Source organism: Nannospalax galili, unplaced genomic scaffold, assembly GCF_000622305.1.
Source record: "Nannospalax galili isolate Female #2095 unplaced genomic scaffold, S.galili_v1.0 scaffold1819, whole genome shotgun sequence".
Lineage (NCBI taxonomy): Eukaryota > Metazoa > Chordata > Mammalia > Rodentia > Spalacidae > Nannospalax > Nannospalax galili.
Window position 1 is genome coordinate 290,042 of NW_008342924.1, and position 21,709 is coordinate 311,750.

Below are 21,709 nucleotides of genomic sequence, written 5' to 3' on the forward strand. Positions count from 1 at the left end.
CCATCCCCACAAGTCAATTACAGCCACTCTTTGATCTCTTAAAGGGAGACAAAAACCCAGCCTCCAGATGGTATCTAAACCCAGATGCCAAAAAGGCTCTCCAAATAATTAACAACCACTTCCAAAAAGCATCACTAGCCAGATATGACCCCAAGCTGCTGGTTCAACTCTTAATTTTTAATTCCTCCCCCACCATGGTGGGAGCAATTCATCAGCCACACGGAGTACTAGAATGGCTTCACATGCCAGTAGGGGGCGCTCCTCGCTTTCTTACAGAAGTAGACACTCTTGCATCTATGATTCGTCAAGGAAGAGAAAAAACCCTACAAATTCTAGGAAAAGAACCTGATACCCTTATTATCCCCTTCCCATTATCAAATGTACACTGGCTCCTAAAGCATCACTTCTCTTTTGCAATTAGCTTAATAGGCTTCCCAGGACAAATTGATAATCACTATCCCAATACAATTTGTATTTCTATTTAAAAAAAAAAAAAAAGAGGGCCAGGCACGGTGTGTACACTTTTAATCCCAGCACTAAAGAAGTAGAGGCAGGCAGATGTCAGTGAGTTCTAAGCAAGCGAGTTCCAACCTGGGCTACATAGTGAAACTGTATCAAAACAAAAACAAGATAACATAAAGTTAGGGGAAGGGAGATGGGGATGGATCTGAGAGATGAGAAAGGGGTTGAATATGATCAAAGTAAACTATGAAATTATCAAAGAATAAAAATATTATTTTTTAAAAAGACCTTCACTTTTTTTCAAAACTTAGTAAGAAAATAGACTAGAAATCCTATGATTATCCACAACTATTTTCCCTTTCCCATTTCACTAGATATTACCAAAAAATTAAACCTCACACTAAAAAGCTTAAATTCTTTCTTACTATATACCTAACGTATTACATAAAAAATGAAAACAGCCTACCTCTAAAAATCAGACATTTTTTTTCTAAGTTATACGCAAGTTTTTGTTACAGGAAAAAAATAAACAAATAAAATTGGTTCAGCAGGTAGAAGAGCCTGCTGGCAAGACGGATGTTCTAAATTCAATCCCCAATACTTCCATAGTGAAATCAACTCCCTCAAGTCATCCTCTGACCTCCACAAGTACGTGTGCACACACACACAAACTAAAAATAGTAAAATTTAATAAAAATGTTTAAAATCACTAAAACACTACAAATATAATCCTGAACAATTATCTAAGTATTTAACATTACTATATGATACTTTGAAATTTTACATTATCAACTAATTTTCTTGTATGTTTTCACAATTCACATTCAAATATATGGAACACATACCATACTATTTTCCTTAATTATTAGACTTCTTATATTTAAAGAACTGTTTATTAACTAAAATAAAATATGAAAATTTCTCATGTTCATTCCTTTTACTGAGAAATAGACACAAGAGGAAAAAGAATGTCAACAGAGTCCCCCAATTCCAAGAACCGACAAAAGCCAGTGGTAACCATGGTCCTTCCTACCTTCAGGGGGTAAGCTGTAGAGCTGGGCCACAGGACCAGTCACAGGGATAACCGGCAACTCAAAGTGGAAAGAACTTTTAATGGTTGGGAGTGGCAGGCGATTTTTGGGAAAACACTTTCTCATTATCAAACTAGAAGTGTTGACAAGAGAATCAAGAGTCCTAACTGCCAAGCATTCCTGTTGAAAAAAGGAAAGTTTACCTTTAGTACAAATAGCTAATCAGGGTTGTGTTCAAAATGTTAATATATTAATAATTTCCCAGAGACAAGTATCACAAAAACTGGTATTTTAATATAAGATAATTATAAAATAGCTTTATTCTTCAGAAATATCTATTTTTTGTTATTGTTTTGCTTTTGTTTTTTGAGACAAGGTCTCCTTGTAGCCCCAGCTGACCTGGAACTCACTATGTAAACCAGGCTGGCCTTGATCTCACAGAATCCACCTGCCTCTTCCTCTTGAGTGCTGGGATTAAAGGCCTGTGCACCACCACTCCAGGACAGAGTATCTATTGTAAGTAAGAATCACATGTGACAAATTCAGTACAACGTTTCCTATAAGTTTAACCATGCAAAAATCAGTAACACATTTTTAATTTTTTTTTTTTCGGTCTTTTTGAGACAGAGTCTCCCTGTAGCCCAGCTGTCCTGGAACTATGTAGACCACAGTGGCCTTGAGCTCACTGAGTTCGCCTGTCTCTGCTTCCCAAGTGCTGGGATTAAAAGCATGCGCCACCACGCCCGGCCTAGTACCACCTTTTTTAAAAAAAATTTTTTTTTTTATGTGTATGAGTGTTACCTCTGCATGTACGTTAAGTGCACCCATGTCATGCAGTGCCCAGGGAGGCCAGAAAAGGGTGTTGGATCCCCCTGGAACTGAAGTTATGAATGGTTGTTAGCCAACATGTAAGTGCTGGGATTTGAACCCAGATCTTCTGAAAGAGCAGCCAGTACTCTGTTGAGCCATTCCTCCAGCCCTTAGTACCATCTTGACAAAAAACAAAAATACTATGTAAGAACCACTTAGGAGATAAGCAGCAAGTCCAGGGAATGAAAAAGAATGTTTAAGGAGAAGAGGAATAAAGTGTTAACATAAGGAAGGTTTACAAAATAAAAAGAAGCTCGGCGTGGTGGCACACACCTTTAGTCCCAGCACACAGGAGGCAGAGGCAGGCAGATCTCTGTGAGATCCAGGCCAGCCTGGTATACATAGTGAGTTCCAGAACAGTTAGGGCTACAGGGAGACCGTGTCTCAAAAAATTAACTAATTAATTAGTTAATAGATAAACTATCATTTAACAGTATTACTAGTGGGAACTGGCATTTCTGTGGCACTCTGATGCGTCATAAAATCTTTACTATATATCTGCACATCTGACTTTGCCAAACAGATGCAAGATTAAAGCTCAGGAATGTTAAACCACCCAATCTACATCATCACACAATAAATATTTATTGCTTCTTGTATTAGGACAACAAAAGCAGGTTTAATTAAGATTTTTAGAGAAAGAGAAAACACTCAGGTTAAAAAAACAAAGTGTTCAGGAACCTTAACCACTGTCATGCAGAAAGGTTGTTTATTACGTGGTAAACCGAGAAACATAACCAGACTAACTGACTGGTAGTTTCAAAGAACAGGCTCCTTCCTAATATCTGAAGCCTTCTAAAAACTGCCACATGTCTAATTCATTCCCTCTACCCAACAGTCTTCTACAGAGCTGGAAAAGATCTCATTGAACGTACTGTCATGAATGTATGTATTTGAGATGGCTAGCAGAGCTGGGCATGGCTACTTCTAGTTTTTACTTCTGTACCTTCTGCATTTTAAAATGGCTCTATCCAACAGGAGACATTGCCAACACTGACAACACAACTGCCCTGCCAGCTAGCAAGAATCCTCAGATATCTTATGAGGAGCGCACACAAAACTGAGTCAGTACAGTCAACCTCAGACATAGCCATACAAGCTCCCGTCCTGTTCCTCTCCTGCTGTAGGCTTTATACAGCATACGGCTTCCTATAATCTTTTCAAAGGAAGAATCTCACAATGTACAGATGTGCACTGACCACTTAATCCAACTGCCTCTGAGGTCATATGAGAAATATGATTGTGCTTTATGGTTTTAAGAAACAATATATTTACCATACATATACTTTTCTGAGTGCTTGCACATTATTTCAGTTTCCTTATAAACCAAAATCATACCATTAGTACATAAATAGAATGGGAAGAAAATAACTTACTTGTGAAGTGTTATATAGAATTTTCATCCCATTAGCATCAATAAATGCTTTTCTTCCCAACTTGATGTTTGTAACACTTTTTAAGCTCTGTAAAATGCCTTTCCGGATGAGCATGTTTCTATGCCGATTATCATGGCGGTGCCAATCTACATAAATCGTTAACAGCACTTGAACATATCCTCTGTCTACAGCTCTCCTGGCATTTGTTTCTTTAACAAAAGAAAATTGAGAAAGAGTATTTTTTAAATGACAGTAGAAAGTTCTAAAATAAGGCAAATCAAAGTATAACCTAAATATATAAGTTCTCATCCAAAAAAAGACAACACACACATTTAAATAATTTTCTAACAAAATAATTATGCCAAGTTTCAGATCACATGACGTTTTCTAAGAATTTTCATGGTTTACAAATATTAAAATTTGTTTACTAGCTGGGCATGGTGGTACACATCTGTAATCCCAACAAGCGGGAAGATTATAAGTTTGAGGCCAGCAGGGTCTGCATGTAAGTACCCTATCTCAAAAACACAAAAAAAATTTTAAATTAATTTCTTAAATTTCTTTACTAAGACAAGGTCTATATCTTTATGTTTCTAGTGAAAGTATTCTTATTCCACAACTACATATTCACTCCTTAACAAAATTTAAAACAACTTGAAGTACATTAAGGGAAAAAGTACTACACCATTTTTAAATTTTTATTTATTCACGTTATTTTATATGTTTTGCCTGTATGTATGTAAATGCAGCCATGCATACAATGCCCTGCAGAGGCCAGAAAAGGGCATCAGCTGCCTTGTAGATACTGAGAACAAAACCTGGGTCCTCTACAAGAGCAGCTAGTAGTCTTAACCGCTGAGCCATCTCTCCCGACCCAAAATACTACATGATTAGAAAACGGTTGTTTTAGGCATTAATTTTGCTTGTTTGCTCTGGTTTGGGTTTTTGGGGGGTTTTGTTCATTCGTTCTTGAGACTGGGTCTTCCTGTAGCCCCAACTAGCCTAGAACTCACTATGTAGACCTGGCTGGCCTGCCTCTGCCTCCTGAGCGCTGGGATTAAGGCATGTGCCAGCACATCTGGCTTAGGCATTAAATTTTTACTGTAGTGAAAACTAAAGATTTTTGCAAATGATCAATTTTAATGGAATACAATTAAAAGAAATCCACAAATTTGAACTGACTTTATTATATTTAAGATTATAAATCACAGCTAGAGAGATGGCTCAGTGGTTAAGAGAACTGGCTGCTCTTGCAGAGGACCCAGGTTTGATTTCCAGCACTTACATGGTGGCTAACAACTGTCTGTAACTCCAGTTCCAGGGGATCTGATGCCCTCTTCTTAACTCCATGGGCATTGCACACCATGGGTGCACTTACATATATGCAGGCAATACGGTCAGATACATAAAAGAATTAAAAATAAATAAAATATTATTTTAAAAATGATTATGAACCAAAGAGTGTTTTACTGAACAGGAGCAATGAAATAATATCATCACAACATACAGAGCTACCCAGAGCTGCTCTGGTGGGTCTATTACAAGAGCTGAAAAATTAGTAGAATTGGAACACCAAACTATCTGAAGTTACTTAGCTACAAAAAACCTCTAATCCCTTCTTCATCTCAAATTTATCCACTAGGGGCCTTGGTGTAGGTATGGACACCAAGATGATGCTGGCTTTAACTGCCTGAATGGATCGTTAGTCTCAAAATGCTTCCGTAGCCTAATACACAACACTAAGAAACAAACTTAACTCATCCTCTTTCAGAACTACACTCAAGGGGAGAACATTTTGTTATCAGAGCACTTTTAAAACCTCTATTGTAAATTGGGTATGGTAGTGTATGCCTGATATTAGCACTTGGGAGGCAAAGCAGGAAGATTGCCAACCTGGGTTGATAAAACAAAAAGACCCTCTATTGTCTCTATAATAGCTAGTTCTAAAGCTGTGGCTATGGGCACAATCAGTTCAACTGTTTTGACCAACGAAAGTTTCTTATGTTTTAAAGCTAGGATTGTTGGTAGAGTGCTTCCCAACACCACATAAACCAGACACGGTGGTGAACATCTGTTATCTCAGGCCTGGGCAGGTAGAGGTTAGAAGGATCAGAAGTTCAAGATCATCCTTGTCTACACAGTATGTTCCAGGCCAGCCTGGGGGATAGGAGACCTTGAATCAAAAAGGCTGCACACTTAAAACGAGTATTTACTTTGTTTACACCACTTTATATTTATAAGCCTTTACTAGCTGTATGATTTAGTTAAAAGTCGTTACGATCATTGTAACAATTAAAAAATTTGCTTCAGCTAGAATTCCCAATAGCCTAAATAAATGGTATTTATAAGAAGTATTAGCCCTGGCCCTCTTGGTTGGGGGCAGTTCCGCACCTAAGACAGGAAGATGATGGTCACAAAGAAGGCAGAAACGTCTCTGGACCTGATCAACTCTAGGCTCCAACTTGTTACAAAAAGTGGAAAATATGTACTGGGGTACAAGCAGATACTAAAGATGATCACATAGTCAAATTGGTCATCCTTAGTAACAACTGCCCAACTTTAAAGAAATCAGAAATAGAAAACTATGCCATGTTAGTCAAAACTGATGTCCATCACTACAGTTCCCACACTGGCTGTCACTGATCCAGGAGATTCTGATATTACTAAAAGCATGCCAGAACAGACTGCTGACAAGTAAACCCAGAATGGTTTCTTTAATAAAAACTTGCCAGAGCTTGTTTTTAAAAAATGTTAATTTCTGGCCGGGCGTGGTAGCACACGCCTTTAATCCCAGCACTCAGGAGGCAGAGGCTGGCGTATCTCTGTGAGTTTGAGGCCAGCCTGGTCTACATAGTGAGTTCCAAGACAGCTGGGGCTACAGGGAGACCCTGTCTCAAAAAGACCAAAAAAGAAAAAATGTTAATTTCTGGGGCTGGCAGTTAAGAACACTGGTTGTTCTTGCAGAAGACCCGGATTCAAATTCCAGCACCCACATGGCAGCTAACAATTGTCTGACATGGCAGCCAACAACTGTCTGTGACTCCAGTTCCAGGGGATCCGACAGCCTCTTTCTGTCCTCCATGGGCATTGCACATGGGTGCAGGCAATACACGCATACACATAAAATAAAAATAATAAAATATTTTTTAAAATGTTAATTTCTAATGAAATGCCTAATTAGAAATTCAATATAATTCAGACGCAGGTGCTGAATTGACCCTTAAAAGAAATAAACAGAGCTACCTACAATCTGCAGTAAGCACAATTAAAATAAATTAGTAAAAGGGCTTTATTTATGTAGTCAAGGTACAAAACTCCCTATGAGCTTGTCTCCCCTCTGTAAACACAAGAAACTTTAATTTTCCTTTAAGCTACAGCATCAGCTTTACACTCTAGCAGTTCAACTGGCTGCCTATCTGCATGTTCTTTCCTTTACCTTACGCTCTGCCACACTTATACTTAATAAGTGGCTGCCCCCAACACAGAATTTTCAAAAATATACCTAAGGATGCTCCGAAATGCCATGGTCCATTTAAAAATGTGCAGTCTACTAATAAATATTATTCTGTAATATTAAATCTCATCCTACTTAGTGTGAAATTTAATTTGAAGGCATATTGAATATAAATTACTTGTCAGCCTGACAGAGTAAACAGACATTTGCCCCAACTCTTTCCTTTGCAAAAGAAGGGGAGAAAAGGAAGACTCCTCCTTAAAATGAAGATAACCGCATCGGCCATCTCAGATTAACTGAATTCTAAGACATCTGAAGCAGAGTTTTAGATTTTACTAATTTCGAATGACTTTATCAGTGATTCTGAAAAAATCAGTAAGCTTTAATAAAGGATTAAACAGCTATTTTTATCCACTTCAAATAAAAGATACGTCTTTATTCATTTAACAATTAATGTTTATGTAGTGTGAATTATAACCACATCAAAGAAAGTTTATAAATACCTTCCTTTTTTTCTTTTTTTTTTCTTTTTTGGTCTTTTCTGAAACAGGGCTTCCCCTTGTAGCCCCAGCTGGCCTGGAGCTCCCTATGTAGACCAGGTAAGCCTTGAACATAGAGATCCACCTGCCTCTGGCTCCCAAGTGCTGGGACTACAGGCCTACACCACCATGCCCAGCTATAAATACCTTCTTAAGCTAATTCACATATGTATCTTGGTTTAAAGTTTATTACATCACATATGACAATAATGCTACACAGTTGAGTACTATCTATTTCATTCCAAGAATAAAAGTGCTAAGTGAGAATTCTGATGAATAATAAAGATTATATTTTTACTTATTTCTGGTTTTTTGAGATAGGGTCTTCCTATATGACCCTGGCTGACCTGACACTCACTGTGTAGACCAGGTTGGCCTCAAACTCACATGTAATCATCCTGCATCTGCCTACCAAGGATTTGGATTACAAATACCTGCCATCATGCCTTAATAAAATGATGGTTTAATTAATCATCTTCTATTATTAAAAAAGAATCCAGCAATTAAAACTTAAGAACAAGGAGGCCCTAGCCCTGACAACAGATCTTTTAAAAACTAATTTCCTATTAGTTATGTATTGGGAAAAGGGGGGCATATGAAAGCCATCGACATTGATCTTCGAGACTAATTGTCAAAACTACTATGTTAATTTAATCAGTTGATGATACAGGAGAGCAATAGTGAAAATATTTCAAGAGATACTGAGTATGTTGGTGAGAGAAAAAAAGAAAAAAAACCTATAAATGTAAATACTTATTCTCTGAAAGCGTTAAGACAAGCTTCAATTCTGAAGACAGGGTGCTTTACAAATCCACATCATATCATTTTTTTAAATGCTATAAATTTGAATTTATGGTAAAAAATTTATAATAAAAGACACTAAGTTAAAAATCAAGTTTTATGTAGTTGATAGGCATTATATAATACTAATGCAGTTGATAGTGCATTACAATAACGTGTATTGAGCTTTAATTTATTTACTATATTTGGATAATTTATTCAAGTATATTTGAATCTAATATATCAGGAGCTTTATTTACTCTAAGAAATCAGCTTTAAAACTATACACTAAATCTACACTTCCAGGTTCTTGAACATAGTAATTAGAATCCTCTAAATATAGTAGCTATTTCTAGTATTTGAAAACTTACTTGATTTTAGCAATGCAGCAAGAGTGTCTAAAGCAACCCTGTCAACACAACAAGAAAACACAAACAACAACAAAACTAGTAAAATTAGTCTACAGCAATCAGAACATACAATCTTGTCAAATATCATCTATTAGCTACTTCAAACTTAGTTCTTTTTTTGCACTGATAATTTTTATTTGTATTCATCTGTCCTTTCAGTTTAAAATTAGACATGAAGATTAAAATAGTCAAAGTATTTCAAAAATTTTAATGAAAATTAACATTGTCTAAGTCCTTATGCCAGAAATTAGATAAATGAACTCAATTCTGCATTTGTATTTGACTTTTTAAGAGAATGCAAAACAGTCACACTGAAAAATCACAGGCCCTGGCTTACAAAATAATTGAAATAAAAACGAATGTTAACAGTTCAATTCACAGAATTCTACAGGTGCTCTCATAACTTTGATATTAAGGTATTTCAATTCTGCCATGCTATAATCCCCATATTTAAGATGATAACAACTGTAAACTGAAGAACTCTGAAGCTATCATCACAAATAAGCCAAATTATCTCAAAAACTTTCATTACCCTTTAGAGAACAAGAAAATAATTTTAAAAATTGAAGATAAATATTTTCTTGAACATCCTCAGACACAGTGAAATCAGCTGCCCTTAATCAGCCAAAAAAATATGTATTATCTATCACTGTAGAAAGCCTATAAATTTTTTTTTTTGGTCTTTTTTGAGACAGGGTCTCCCTGTAGCCCCAGCTGTCCTGGAACTCACTATGTAGACCAGGCTGGCCTTGGCCTTGAACTCACAGAGTTCCGCCTGCCTCTGCCTCCCGAGTGCTGGGATTAAAGGCATGCGCCACCATGCCCGGCAAAATTCATTTTTTTTAAATGGGTTACTGGAAAAAAATGGTACTGAGTTTCATCTTAAAAAACATTAAGCCCACATACTATAATATGTGCTTATAAGATGTCAGCTTTCACTAAAAATATGTATATTATAAAACTTAAGCATTTCATTCACCATTAACCATTTGTTGAATGCCTACTAGACACTTGTTCTTCATGGGTTTATATTAGAAAACAAACTTCTCTTCCAAAGATAATTTTACAATCTACATAATTAATATATACCTATGAAAAGAAATTCAAACTCACAAATAAAAGGCAAATGTGAAAAATGAGAGGCAGATTGACTACACATAGAAAACATAAAGAGTGTAACTGACTAAAACGTTTACAATGGACAGATTTATTCACAATAAACCCTGAAATTGCACTTCTTAACTACATAAAAAGTGCTCAAAGAAATGCCCAGGGAAAGAAAGTTCTAAATAGTTACACTGGTTTAGCACAAAACAAATGTGTAAACTTTACTTATGATAATAGTCATAAAATAAAAACAAATGTATGCTTTAAAAAATATTACAAATATTACAAATATCTATAACTTCCTAAAAACAATGTGAAGTTTTGGTATTATTAAAATAAACATGAAATTATATGCAGAATTTCTATTGTCTCAAAAGCCCAAGGAGCCCTACTTGCACTAAAGGCTTCCTATCTGAGGCATAGAAATTGGACATATATTTTTGTATGATCATGCTTTTATACTTGTGCAATAATGTACATGATTATACAACTCTCAGAATAAACATTCTCAAGATAACATTCTCAAGATGAGTACAGACAGCATTAAAATTGGCCAGAATTGGGGATGGAGAGACAGCTCAGTAGTTAGGAGCATTAGCTGCCCTTGCAGAGGATTGGGGTTTAGTTACTGGCATCCACGTGGCAGCTCACAACCATCTATAATACCAGTTCCAGGAGAAACAATGCACTTTTCTGGTCTCCGTGGGCACCAGGCATACACATGGTACACATACATATGTGCAAGCAAATATACACAAAATAAAAAAATAATTTTTGAGTCTAATAAAAGCACTTGGGAGGAAGAGGTAGGCAGATCTCTGTGAGCTCAAACCCAGCCTGGTCTCCATAGCAAGTTCCAGATCAGCTGGGCTAAGTGAGACCTGTCTCAAAAAAAAAAATAAAAAAAAAAATAAATAAAAAAAAAAATATATATATATATATATATGTATATATATATAAACCTTTTTTAAAGATGGCCAAAATGGGGCTGAAGAGATGGCTCAGTGGTTACAAGCACTGGCTGCCCTTGCAGAAGGCCCAGGCTTGGTTCCAGGCAGCCACATAGTGGTTATCATCCATAACTCCAATTCCAGGGGATCCAATGCCCTCTTCTGGCCTCTGGGAGTATTGCACTCATGGGTTCATTTGCATGCAGGCAGGAAAAACACTCATATACATAAAGTTAATAAATAAATGTTAAAAATTAAGCAAAAAGATAAATAGATCTTCCAAATCAAACAGGTCTTCATAAAAACTAAATAGAAAAAGAAAACTATTCCGTAAGACATGGTGCCAAGTACCATCATAGGTACTTTTTTAATTTGTGTGCTTTCTATCATAATTCTTAAAATAATCCTGGTTGGAAATGGCATGATTCATGGATTTGGAAGCTATGTACTTTAGAATACGATATGCCTAAAATCACATAAAAATTCTATGTGGAAAAAATGAATTAGATAAGCCATTTGCTGACCAAAGGGAAGCTGTCCATGGCCAGCTGTCTAGGAAGTGCTTTCTGTTCTGGCAAAGACCACTGAGCCACCTACCCAGGTACTGAGGTGCTTGAAGCACCTAGGACAGGAGGCAGTTTAATCACATGAGCCAAAGGCTGCTGAAGCCCTTCAGCTACTGCATGCTCTACTTCTGTCTCTCCTAGACTGGCTAGAAGGGTTTGTATTCTGGACTGTGACAGACAAATCTAAGAGGTAAATTCACCTGGATGGGGACAGAGCTACTTTCAGGATCAAAAAAGAGACTGGTTTTGCTCCCTGTAGCAATTCTCAGAAGGATGACTTGGCAAACCTGAAGACCAAAGACTTCCTGTCTGATGGATGGAGAACAAAACAACACACTGATTCTTAAATGAGAGTATAAGGAGGCTCATGGTCAAACAGCACCATCTTGGCCTCAAAAACAGGAGACACACTTCAGCTCTTTTTCCAGAAATGTGAAATATAAGATTATCCTGCAAGAAAATTTCAGTGGCTTAAAAACACAAAGGTTTGCAATTCTGAAAGCTTTTTGGAGTGCTGAAAACTCCAAATCTGTTAAATTCATATGGAAATGTCACTTTATAGCACCTTGTTTAACTGTTGCTATTTTATAAATCCCTTCAACTGGGGTAAGCAACATTAAGGGACTCAGATTAGTGGTAGAGTGTTTGACCATTATGCATGAGGTCCTAGATTTAATCCCTAGTAGCAGAAAAAATAGGGAACAATTAAGCCGAGACAAAGTATTTTCTCCCCTGATTACTAAACAATGTGCTAATTAACTGTGTTTAAAAAAAAAAAAAAGTTTTGGGCTGGAGAGATGGCTCAGCAGTTAAGAGCACTGATTGTTCTTGCAGAGGACCAGGGTTCAATTCCCAACACCCATGTGGCAGCTATGAACCGTCCTTAACTCCAGTTCCAGGGAAATCCGAAGCCCTCTTCTGACCTCCTTGGCATTGCGCCACACGAGTGCACTCACATACATGCAGGCAATACACTCATACACATAAAAGAAAAATAAAAAAATATTAAAAAAAAAAAAAGTTTTGAGTGGTTAGAGAGATAGCTCAGCTGTTCTTGCAGAAGTCTCAGGTTCAAATGCCAGCACCTACATGGTGGCTAACTACCATCTCTAACTCCAGTTTCAGGGGATTTGACGCCCCCTTCTGTCCTCCTTGGGCACTGCACAACACAGGTGCACTTACACATGCAAGCAGAACACATACACATACAATAAAAATAAATAGGCCAGGTGTGGTGGCGCACACCTTTAATCCCGACAACCCTAGGAAAATAATATAATGCAACAGATGCAATTTATACAATCAACTCAGGATTTTCTCATCTTTGGCTAATTCTTTTTTCTAACTGTGTGTTGTCTGTGTCTGCTATATGTGGGTATGTGCACATGAGTGCAAGTGCCTATGCAGGCCAGAAGAGGGAGCCCGATCCCTTGGAGCTGGAGTTACAGGTGGTTGTGAGCAAAAGGCCATGGGTGTTGAGAATCAAACTCAGTCTCCCTCAAGAGCAGCAAGCATTTATACCCATTGAGCCATCTCTCCAAACCCTATAGCTAATTTTTTATTTAAAACTTATTGTAAATTTCTTCAGAATGTCTTTCTCCCAACTGCCAGCTGTTTATAACATGCTTGAACCAAATTAAGTACTTCTGACAGTTTCTAGTATAAAACTATCATGATTTTTATTGGTTTATTCATAATGTTGGAAAACTACAATATGAACACAGTTCTAACTCCAAATGTCACTGAGATTGCTCCATGGTTCCATTAGATTAAAAGAAATTACCAATTTGATGCAAAGTCATCCTGAAAAATTCTACCAAAACATTATTTAAAAGGTAATAAATTTCAGCACTTACAAACCAGTGTGAAGTTATGTTAACAAAATAATTCTAAAATATTAAACTCATAAGATGGTGTGGATTCAGGAAAATCACAAAAGAATTTTAATATTACTGAAATGCATAGTTCATATTATGTTGATTAATAATTTCTCAGTATCAATTATGTATACTTTCTATTTTTCCAATTTTCCTATTTCTCACACAGAATACTACAAATAATAACCCAACAACTCAAAAGGTCTGTGGCTTACTCATTTAGGAGCAGTGAGGGAAGAAGAAAAGCTAACATCTAGGTCTAACTCATGAAGTTTTACCTATTTTACATTGGGGTCTGTCCTGGCAATGACCTTCAACATGAGCTGTGCCCTATACAACCTGACTACTGTCCTTGTAAGAGAGAAGGAAATGGGAAGGCAAACTGCTGAGGAAACTCAAGAAAACAGTTATGATAATGACCCCAACTGCTTCCTTCTGCAATAACAGTTTAAATCTAAAACCTAAAATTTGCAAGAAAATTGAAATTCGGAAGGGAAGCATCAACCTTCAAACACAAATCCTCCCCAATCCTCTTCCCTTTTAAGATTCAGCCTGTTTAAGTAGAGGAAGAACAACAAAAAGTTCAAGGTGTCTGGGTTTTCATAGTTAAAAGGTAGAGACCCTCAGATTTCTAAAACTGACCCTGAAGACACAGATGTTTGGCCAGCAAATGGTTTAATTCTTTTGAAGTAACTATAAAAATGTAAGCAGAGAGCTGTGAAGATGGCCCAGCAGATAAAATCACTAGCAGCACCAGCCTGACAATGAAGCTTGATCCTTAGAAGCTGCAAAGCCAGGTACTATGCATGTGGTATTCTGTACTCTCAGACTCCTACATTAAGAGGGAATGATGCTGGAGAATACACCAGATGCTTGCTGGCCAGCTAGCCTGGAAGACAAAGTGCAGCAGCAGGATCAACAAGAGACCCTGCCTCAGCAAGGTGGGGGCAAGACACAAGAGTTGTCCTCTGATCACATGCCACAGCACATGCATCCCACACATACACATGCATACACACAAATTTAAAGAACCAATAAGAAAAAAAAGAATAAGGGATAATTTAGAAAACTACTTTTTTTCCTCTGAAGTTCTAAGCCTACTGATTTCTGCATAGTTCTTCATATATCTGATATGGGACATTATAAGAACTTTGATTTGCTAGTTTATGGTATTGAGTACTGAACCCACAGCCTTGAGGAAGCTAGGGAGTCCCTCTAGCATTGTGTTACACTTCATGCCAAACATGCTTTTGAAATGTTCCATTTCTCCTATGAACATTTTATATTAGACATGGTAACTTGGATATAACAGAGTAATGAAGATTTTACTGTGGTAATGACATACAATGTGGATATACTCTGGACAAATGAATTTTACCTAACCTTGCAACATAACATAAACAAGCCATGTGCTACTCCCATGTGCCACTCTGGTGAGCTGGTCATATGGCTTTAATTGCTTATGACCCTTCCTTGCCCTTGACTCAAAATGTATGAATGTAAATTTGTTTACATATGAAGTAAACAGTGCTCATCTCCTTGTAAACAAAGGGAGAAACTGATGGTATCTGTTTATGATTGTGTGCTGGTCTAGTTTAGGAATCAGAAGGGACATAATCCTCTGATAAGGGTCTTTTACTTCCTCATTTCTTGCTGAAGACAGTGAATAAAACAGAAAGCCCATGGTCTAAAGCAGAGTTCCAAGAGAATTCTGAAGGAACAGGTTCTCAACAGTTCAGGTCTGCTCTTGGCCTTAAAATGGATGCTGAGTGTCAGAGTGCTATTGATTAAGCCATAACTGTAATGTGGCATACATGCTGCGACTGTATAGGAAGACCATGGTCTTCATACTGAAGATTAATCTGTAAAGAACTTCAGCACTTAAGGGGAAAATGAAGTGTAAATTAAAAACAGGTCTGAGAATACAGCTCACTTGCTTAGTATGTACAAGGCCATGGGCTCAATCCCCACCACCATTTAAAAAAAGTGTGCGCGCACACACACACACACACACACACACACACACACACACAGAGTGTACTTTTAGTACTACCTAGCCCTCATATTCCCATACTGCTTAGCTAAAATATAGTACATTAATACAGGCATCTGTGCTAACAGGATTCATCTCACTAAATCCCTGTACCAGTTTATAGCAATAAAAATCACTGTTACCGTTTTTACATCCAGGAAACAGGAACACAACAGGTTAAGTAACTTACTTTGGATCATGGGACCAATAAGGGGCAGAACTAACATAGAAACCCAAGTCTCTTGGTCCACTGTACTACACTGACTTGGTTAAGTTGGTTTTATTAGCTGTGATAGGAACATTTTACTTCATTACATTTCACCAAATGTTTTAGGGCTGCATATGTTTGCCTAAGTAAACATACTGAGTCACCCTACCAAATATTTAATAATTACATGTACAAGTAATCTATCAAAATACTTCAATCTATTTGTTTGTTTGTGTGTTTGTTTGTTTAAAGACAGCATCTCCCAGTATCCCAGGGTGGTCTCCAAGTAGCAGCACTCCTGCTAGGATTACAGACACACACCACAACACTCAGTGATTCTGCTCTTTATTAGGAAAATGTGAAAAGACAAGAAATGATCTGAACCCTTTCTGTTTAAGAATAAAGTCTGCAGGCTGAAGGGATGGCTTAGCAGTTAAGATTGCACACTGATCTTGCAGACGACTTGAGGCTGGTTCTCAGCACCCAAGTTGGGTGTCTCATAACCACTTGAAACTCCAGCTCCAGGGAAGCCAACACCTTCTTCTAGCCTCCTGAGGCACTGCACTCACATGAACATACCCACACAGACACACACACACACACACACACACACACACACACACACACAGAGATAAACATAATTAGAAATAATAAAAATGGGGGCCAGTAAGATTGCTCAACTGGTAAAGCACTTGCCTCGAGGCCTGACAACCTGATCTTGAGGCCCAGAATCCACATAAAGATGGAAGCAGAGAGCCCACCTATCAAAGATGTCTTCTGACTTCCAGGTGCAGGCCAACATACACACACAGAAATAATAGATAAAAATTTTTAAATAATAAAAAAGCCTCACAAGTATTTTTTTCTTTTTTAAATTTATTAGCTATGAAACATTTATAAAGAATTTGTTGCTATATAACTAAATTTATCCTTTTTTAAATATTATATTTTATTATTTTTAATTATGGAGGAGGGTTGGTACGTACATATACACGCAGGTGCCTGAAGACACTCTTAACTGCTAAGCTACCTTTCCATCCCCAATAGTCATTATGTTTTAAAGGTTCATTATTTATGAGTATGTATGTGTCTGTATGCCATGTGAGTGCAGGTGCTGCAGAGAAGAAGAGGGGGTTGGATCCTCTGGAAATGGAGGATGTGGCTGTGAGGGACCTGACATGGGTGCTAGGAACCAATACAGATCCTCTGGAAGAACAAGAAGTGCAGTAAGCACCAAACCACGTCTCCAGCCCCAATAGTCATTATTTTGCAACCCCTAAACAAACAGATCCAGGCAGTGGAAAGAATGAATACCAAATCATGAAAGGGAAAACGGACAAGAATATTCTATGAATAGATCTCTCAGCTCAGTGACTTTAATACAAAACAAAGGACCCAGCACAACCTATGAAATACTTCATTTTAAAATGTAAATATAAGTCGGACGTGGTGGCACATGCCTTTACTCCCAGCACTCAGGAGGCAGAGGCAGGCAGATGTCTATGAGATTGAGGCCATCCTGGTCTACATAGCGAGTTCCAGGCCACCTGGGAGGTTCTGTCTCCAAAACAAAAAAGGTACCTGTAGTCAAGTCACAATAGACAAAAGGAGGCTATACCTGTATGCTAAATGACCTGAGCATAGCCACCCTAATCCACAACCTGATACATTTTAAAGACATACCACAGTTGTCCTTCAACAAATAGAAGAGAATAGGCTATTCACTGATTTTAAAGAACTATGAGATATAACCACCAGAGAAATCATTTGAACTCTGATTGAACCATTAAAAAGATATTTCTTGCACAGAAAATATGAAATGATATTAAAGAAATATTACTATTGTTGGGCACAGAAATGAAACTGTGGTAACATGAAGAGAAGTCTATATGTGATAGTGATCATACTCAAGAATTTACAGATCAAATGCAATGGCAGATATTTTAAAATACTCCAAAAAACAGTAACAGAGAAAGAGAAGGATAAAATTAAAAAGGCAGAATGCTGCTGGGACTGAGAAACAGACACAGGGAGGATCCACTGTACTATCCTACTGTTTTAGAAAGCTGCAAACTCCCTTAAGGTAATGAGTAACAATGTGTGTAACTTGAATTTTTTATCCAAACAAATCAACTGCAACAGTGCAATTCTGAGACAGGCAAACAACATACAGATCACAGACTATACTAAGGAATTGATCATTCACTGGCTACCACTGTAGTAGTGAGGTTATTTTCACATCCTTGTTTAACAGCTATATACTGAGGCACAGTATTCATTTACAGAAAGAGATAATCATACCAAGGAAAGTATGATTTACTTCAGGAAAACATTTAAACAAAACTGTGGTAGTACATAAATGAAATGAAAATAGTGAAATGTTGATGGCTATTACTAAATGCAATAAAGTATAAACTTTATGTTGTGGATGTTTGCAAAATGCCAAGAAATTTTTTACAGAAGAAGCTCTAGACAGAAGAAAATACTAAACATAAAAAATAACTGCAAATTGCTTCACTTTCTAAAGTGAGGTTAAAAGATATATAAATAAATGAAAGTAAATATATGCACAATATAATCTCAAAATACATATACATACATATGTGTGTATATGTATGTATATATGTGTGTATGGGTGTTTGTATATATGCTTGTGTGTATGTGTGTGTATAGAAATGTATATACAAATAATCATGAGACTATGGAAACAGTCATTGTAAGATTACAAAATTGGGTGAGGACTACAGTAGGCATTCAACAAATGTTTCTGAATGAATAATATTCTATAAATGATCTATTTCCTCTTAAAGTATCTGGAAGTACAAAAAGCCTAAATCTCTATAAACACTGTATTTAGTAAATTGAAATTTCTAATTTCAATTGAAAATTTCCACTTTAAAGATTACTTTTAATGAAGAAGCTCTTTATCACGATAAAATCACTATACAAGACCTAAGAAAAGACTGTACATACAACTGAATTCAATCTGCTTATTGTACATATCACAACAGTGGGGCTCAGAATAACTAAGGACCTCTTTCCAAAACTCACATTCAAAACAGCTACTCACTTCATAAGACCCAAATTCTTCTTACTAAATGGTCCAATGATTTTAAACATCAGCTCCACGACTCCATTTTTACCTAGAGATACTGAATTCACAGCTGAGAAGGAAGAAAAAGATGCAAAATTGCATATAAATTTAGTGATACATATTTAAAAACACTCAAAGTTATTTAGTAAATGCAAAATCAAGATTCTCTGAGTACTCTAAACAGTTGTGTTTTCATTTGGTTTTGCTTTGTTTTTAATGGAATATGGAAACAACTTACATACCAAAAAGAGTTGTAAAAAGCTATTTCAATTGTTTCATTTATTCCACAAAAGTGGATGCGGGGAATGAGAGACAGCAATTACAGGCCCTACTCAAAGAAAACTCAGAGGAAAATGGGGGGGGGTCAACAAATAATTACAAAATCAGTTTCTAAAGATATTAAAAGTTACAAATTGTCTTATACCACTGAGATATCCCCAATTCAGAATGAGACTAAGGGATTTCTAGAGAAAATGATGCCAGGGCCCACTCTTTCAACATGAAAGGAGCTGCATGAAGAAATGGATGTTCTGAAACAGCTCAAGAGACAGAGATAACACACATGATAAATTAGAGACCATGAAAATCATTGATACCAGCAGTAACATGTTAAAACACACACTATGACACACAAATGGGAAAGTAGGGAAAGAAGGCATGGAAGGGCCTTACAAGGTAATTCTCTCAGCTCTAGAGAACTACCCAAAAGCAGCAACAAATCAGATACTTGTTTAAACAAAAGGGTCAGAACTCAGCACTCTGGAGAGTAGGGCCTCCTGAGGTATAATGAGAATCTTCACTGAAGCAACTCAGTTTATAAAAATAACAATTTCAGTATTCTATAGACAACAAGTACTAAGTAATGACATAATCGGAAAACTGCATCCATCCTTTTAAATTCTGAACAGATGTTTACTTTAAAAAATTATACATAAACCATTGGTTAGCATTCTAGTGGTTAAGTAATAAAATGCCACCAAAATAATGTAGCTTCTGTGTTTTATAGGTAATCTTAATTTCCTCTGTTTACTGATGCATTATCCTGTATGGCTGTTCCATCTTTTTTTTTTTTTTTTTGTCATCCCCTTGAATTGAGGTATTTTGAATTATTTTAATTCAAATTAATTTTAATTTTTCTATTTTCAAATGCATATTTCTTCATTTTTCTCCTTTATTCAGTCCCCCTTCTTGTGTTTAGTTCTGGTCTTCTTTGATTAGTTATCTAATTCATTCATTTCCTTATCTTCTTTTAAATTATATAGGTGTTTACTATTTAAGTATTATTCTAAATCCATCAGCTAAACTGTCAATGTATACACATATATGTATATACTACACACACACACACACGCCTCTCAGAACTGCATCACTAGTTTGCCATGATATACGTATGAGCTATAATTTATTTCTAACTGTATGTGTATATGGTATATGCATATAGGTATTTCTGTGTGTGTGTGCATACATGAGTGCATGCATGCATATATATGGGGAGGCCAGAGGTCAATGTCAAGTGTCTTCTTCTATTCTCTCAAGCTTATTTTGTGAGGCAGGGTCTCTGATATAGCCTAGTGCTCAGTAATTTATTAAGACTAGCTGGCCACCAAGCTTCAGATAGCCTCCCGTCTGTCCCCCCAATACTAGGATGACAGGCATGCAGTACCAGCTTTTTACATGGATTCTGGGTATCCAAACTCAGGTCTTCATGCTTGTACAATAAGCATTTTACCAACTGAGCTATGTTCTTATTCCCTAGTCTATAATTTCAATTGTAGGTTCTTTCATTAAAACTGAGATTTCACAGTCAGAAAATACATAGAAAATAAAGTTTATCTCAAGGGTTTGAAACCTAATGTAGCAAAGTAAGTGCAGAAGGGTGGTACATTTTATTTTAAGACATCTTCTCTATGATCCCTCTTCTCTCTGGCTTTTTCAAAGGATCTAATACTATTCCTTTTATGTTCTACTACTTCCCTATCAATCAATGAAGATAATTAAACCAGCTAATAATACTACAAAATGCCTTCCTCCTCCCTTTTCATCTATGAAAATCTAGAGTACTTAGTTTCATTTCCTGTTGCTGTGATAAAATGCCCTGACAAAAACAGCTAAAGGAAGAAACTGTTTACTTTTGCAGTCCATCACAGCAGGGGAGGCAAGGTGGCAGGAATTTGAAGCAGCAGGTCACATATTATCCATAATCAGGAACAGAGAGCAATGACAGCATACATGCTTGCACTCACTTTCTCTACCCTTACACACTGCAGGATCCCCTGCCTAGGGAATGGTGCCACTCACAGTGGGCAAGCCCACGACTTGCCCACGACTTGCCCATAGGCCAACCTGAATAGACAATCCTTTATTGAAACTCTCTTGCCCTCAACTAAGTTCCAGGGAACTATGGAACATCTCTCAAAATGTCCTGTAACTGTGGCAAGTCACCTGTCTTCTTGTTCAGGAAGGACATGGAGACTCCACGAGATGGATGTGAACCAGTGTCCAGTCTACAAAGAGGAGGGTCAACTCAGAGGAAACATCTCATTCATGCTTTCAAGTGAAGCCAGACACGGTCGAGCAGGACCTTTGACTTATCTTCACATAGATGGAACTGGTAAAAGAAAGGAGCCAAGGGCTCCTCCCAAGCCCATGTGAGCCCTGAGGAACAGATCCTCAAATGACCTTAAGTGTAAAAATAAATTGACTTATTTGGGCCAACTGTATGGGCTTAAATATCCAGGAAAGTATAACCAAAGAGTAAAGTCATCAATGTACTTATTCAAGAGTTCAAGGGATAATACTTCCCAGACATTAGGCTTAAGTCTATATAAAAAATTATTTAGACAATTATTTCTTATTGATGATTTTGTTCCTAACCAGAAAGTTCTGCTCAGATGTAAGACTTCAAATCTTGGTCTCCAATACTGTAGTGCCCACTTGTAGCTAAGAGAGACAA

At 36.9% G+C, this 21,709-nt stretch overlaps 1 protein-coding gene and 1 pseudogene across 4 annotated transcripts in view; one reads left to right on the top strand and one right to left on the bottom strand.

Moving 5' to 3' along the window:
* Agtpbp1 (ATP/GTP binding protein 1) overlaps positions 1 to 21,709 on the bottom strand; it is a 260,016-nt gene that overhangs the window by 183,790 nt on the left and 54,517 nt on the right. For 3 of the 4 annotated variants that reach the window (XM_017799595.1, XM_029566327.1, XM_029566328.1), the window contains 4 exons: positions 18,733 to 18,826; positions 8,884 to 8,921; positions 3,740 to 3,948; positions 1,496 to 1,673 (listed from right to left, as the gene is read on the bottom strand). In XM_017799595.1, coding sequence (XP_017655084.1) covers positions 1,496 to 1,673; positions 3,740 to 3,948; positions 8,884 to 8,921; positions 18,733 to 18,826 — 519 coding nt within the window. The remainder of the gene's footprint in view (positions 1 to 1,495; positions 1,674 to 3,739; positions 3,949 to 8,883; positions 8,922 to 18,732; positions 18,827 to 21,709) is intronic. The other variant, XM_017799596.1, reaches the window with a different exon arrangement.
* LOC115071362 lies at positions 6,144 to 6,437 on the top strand (annotated as a pseudogene).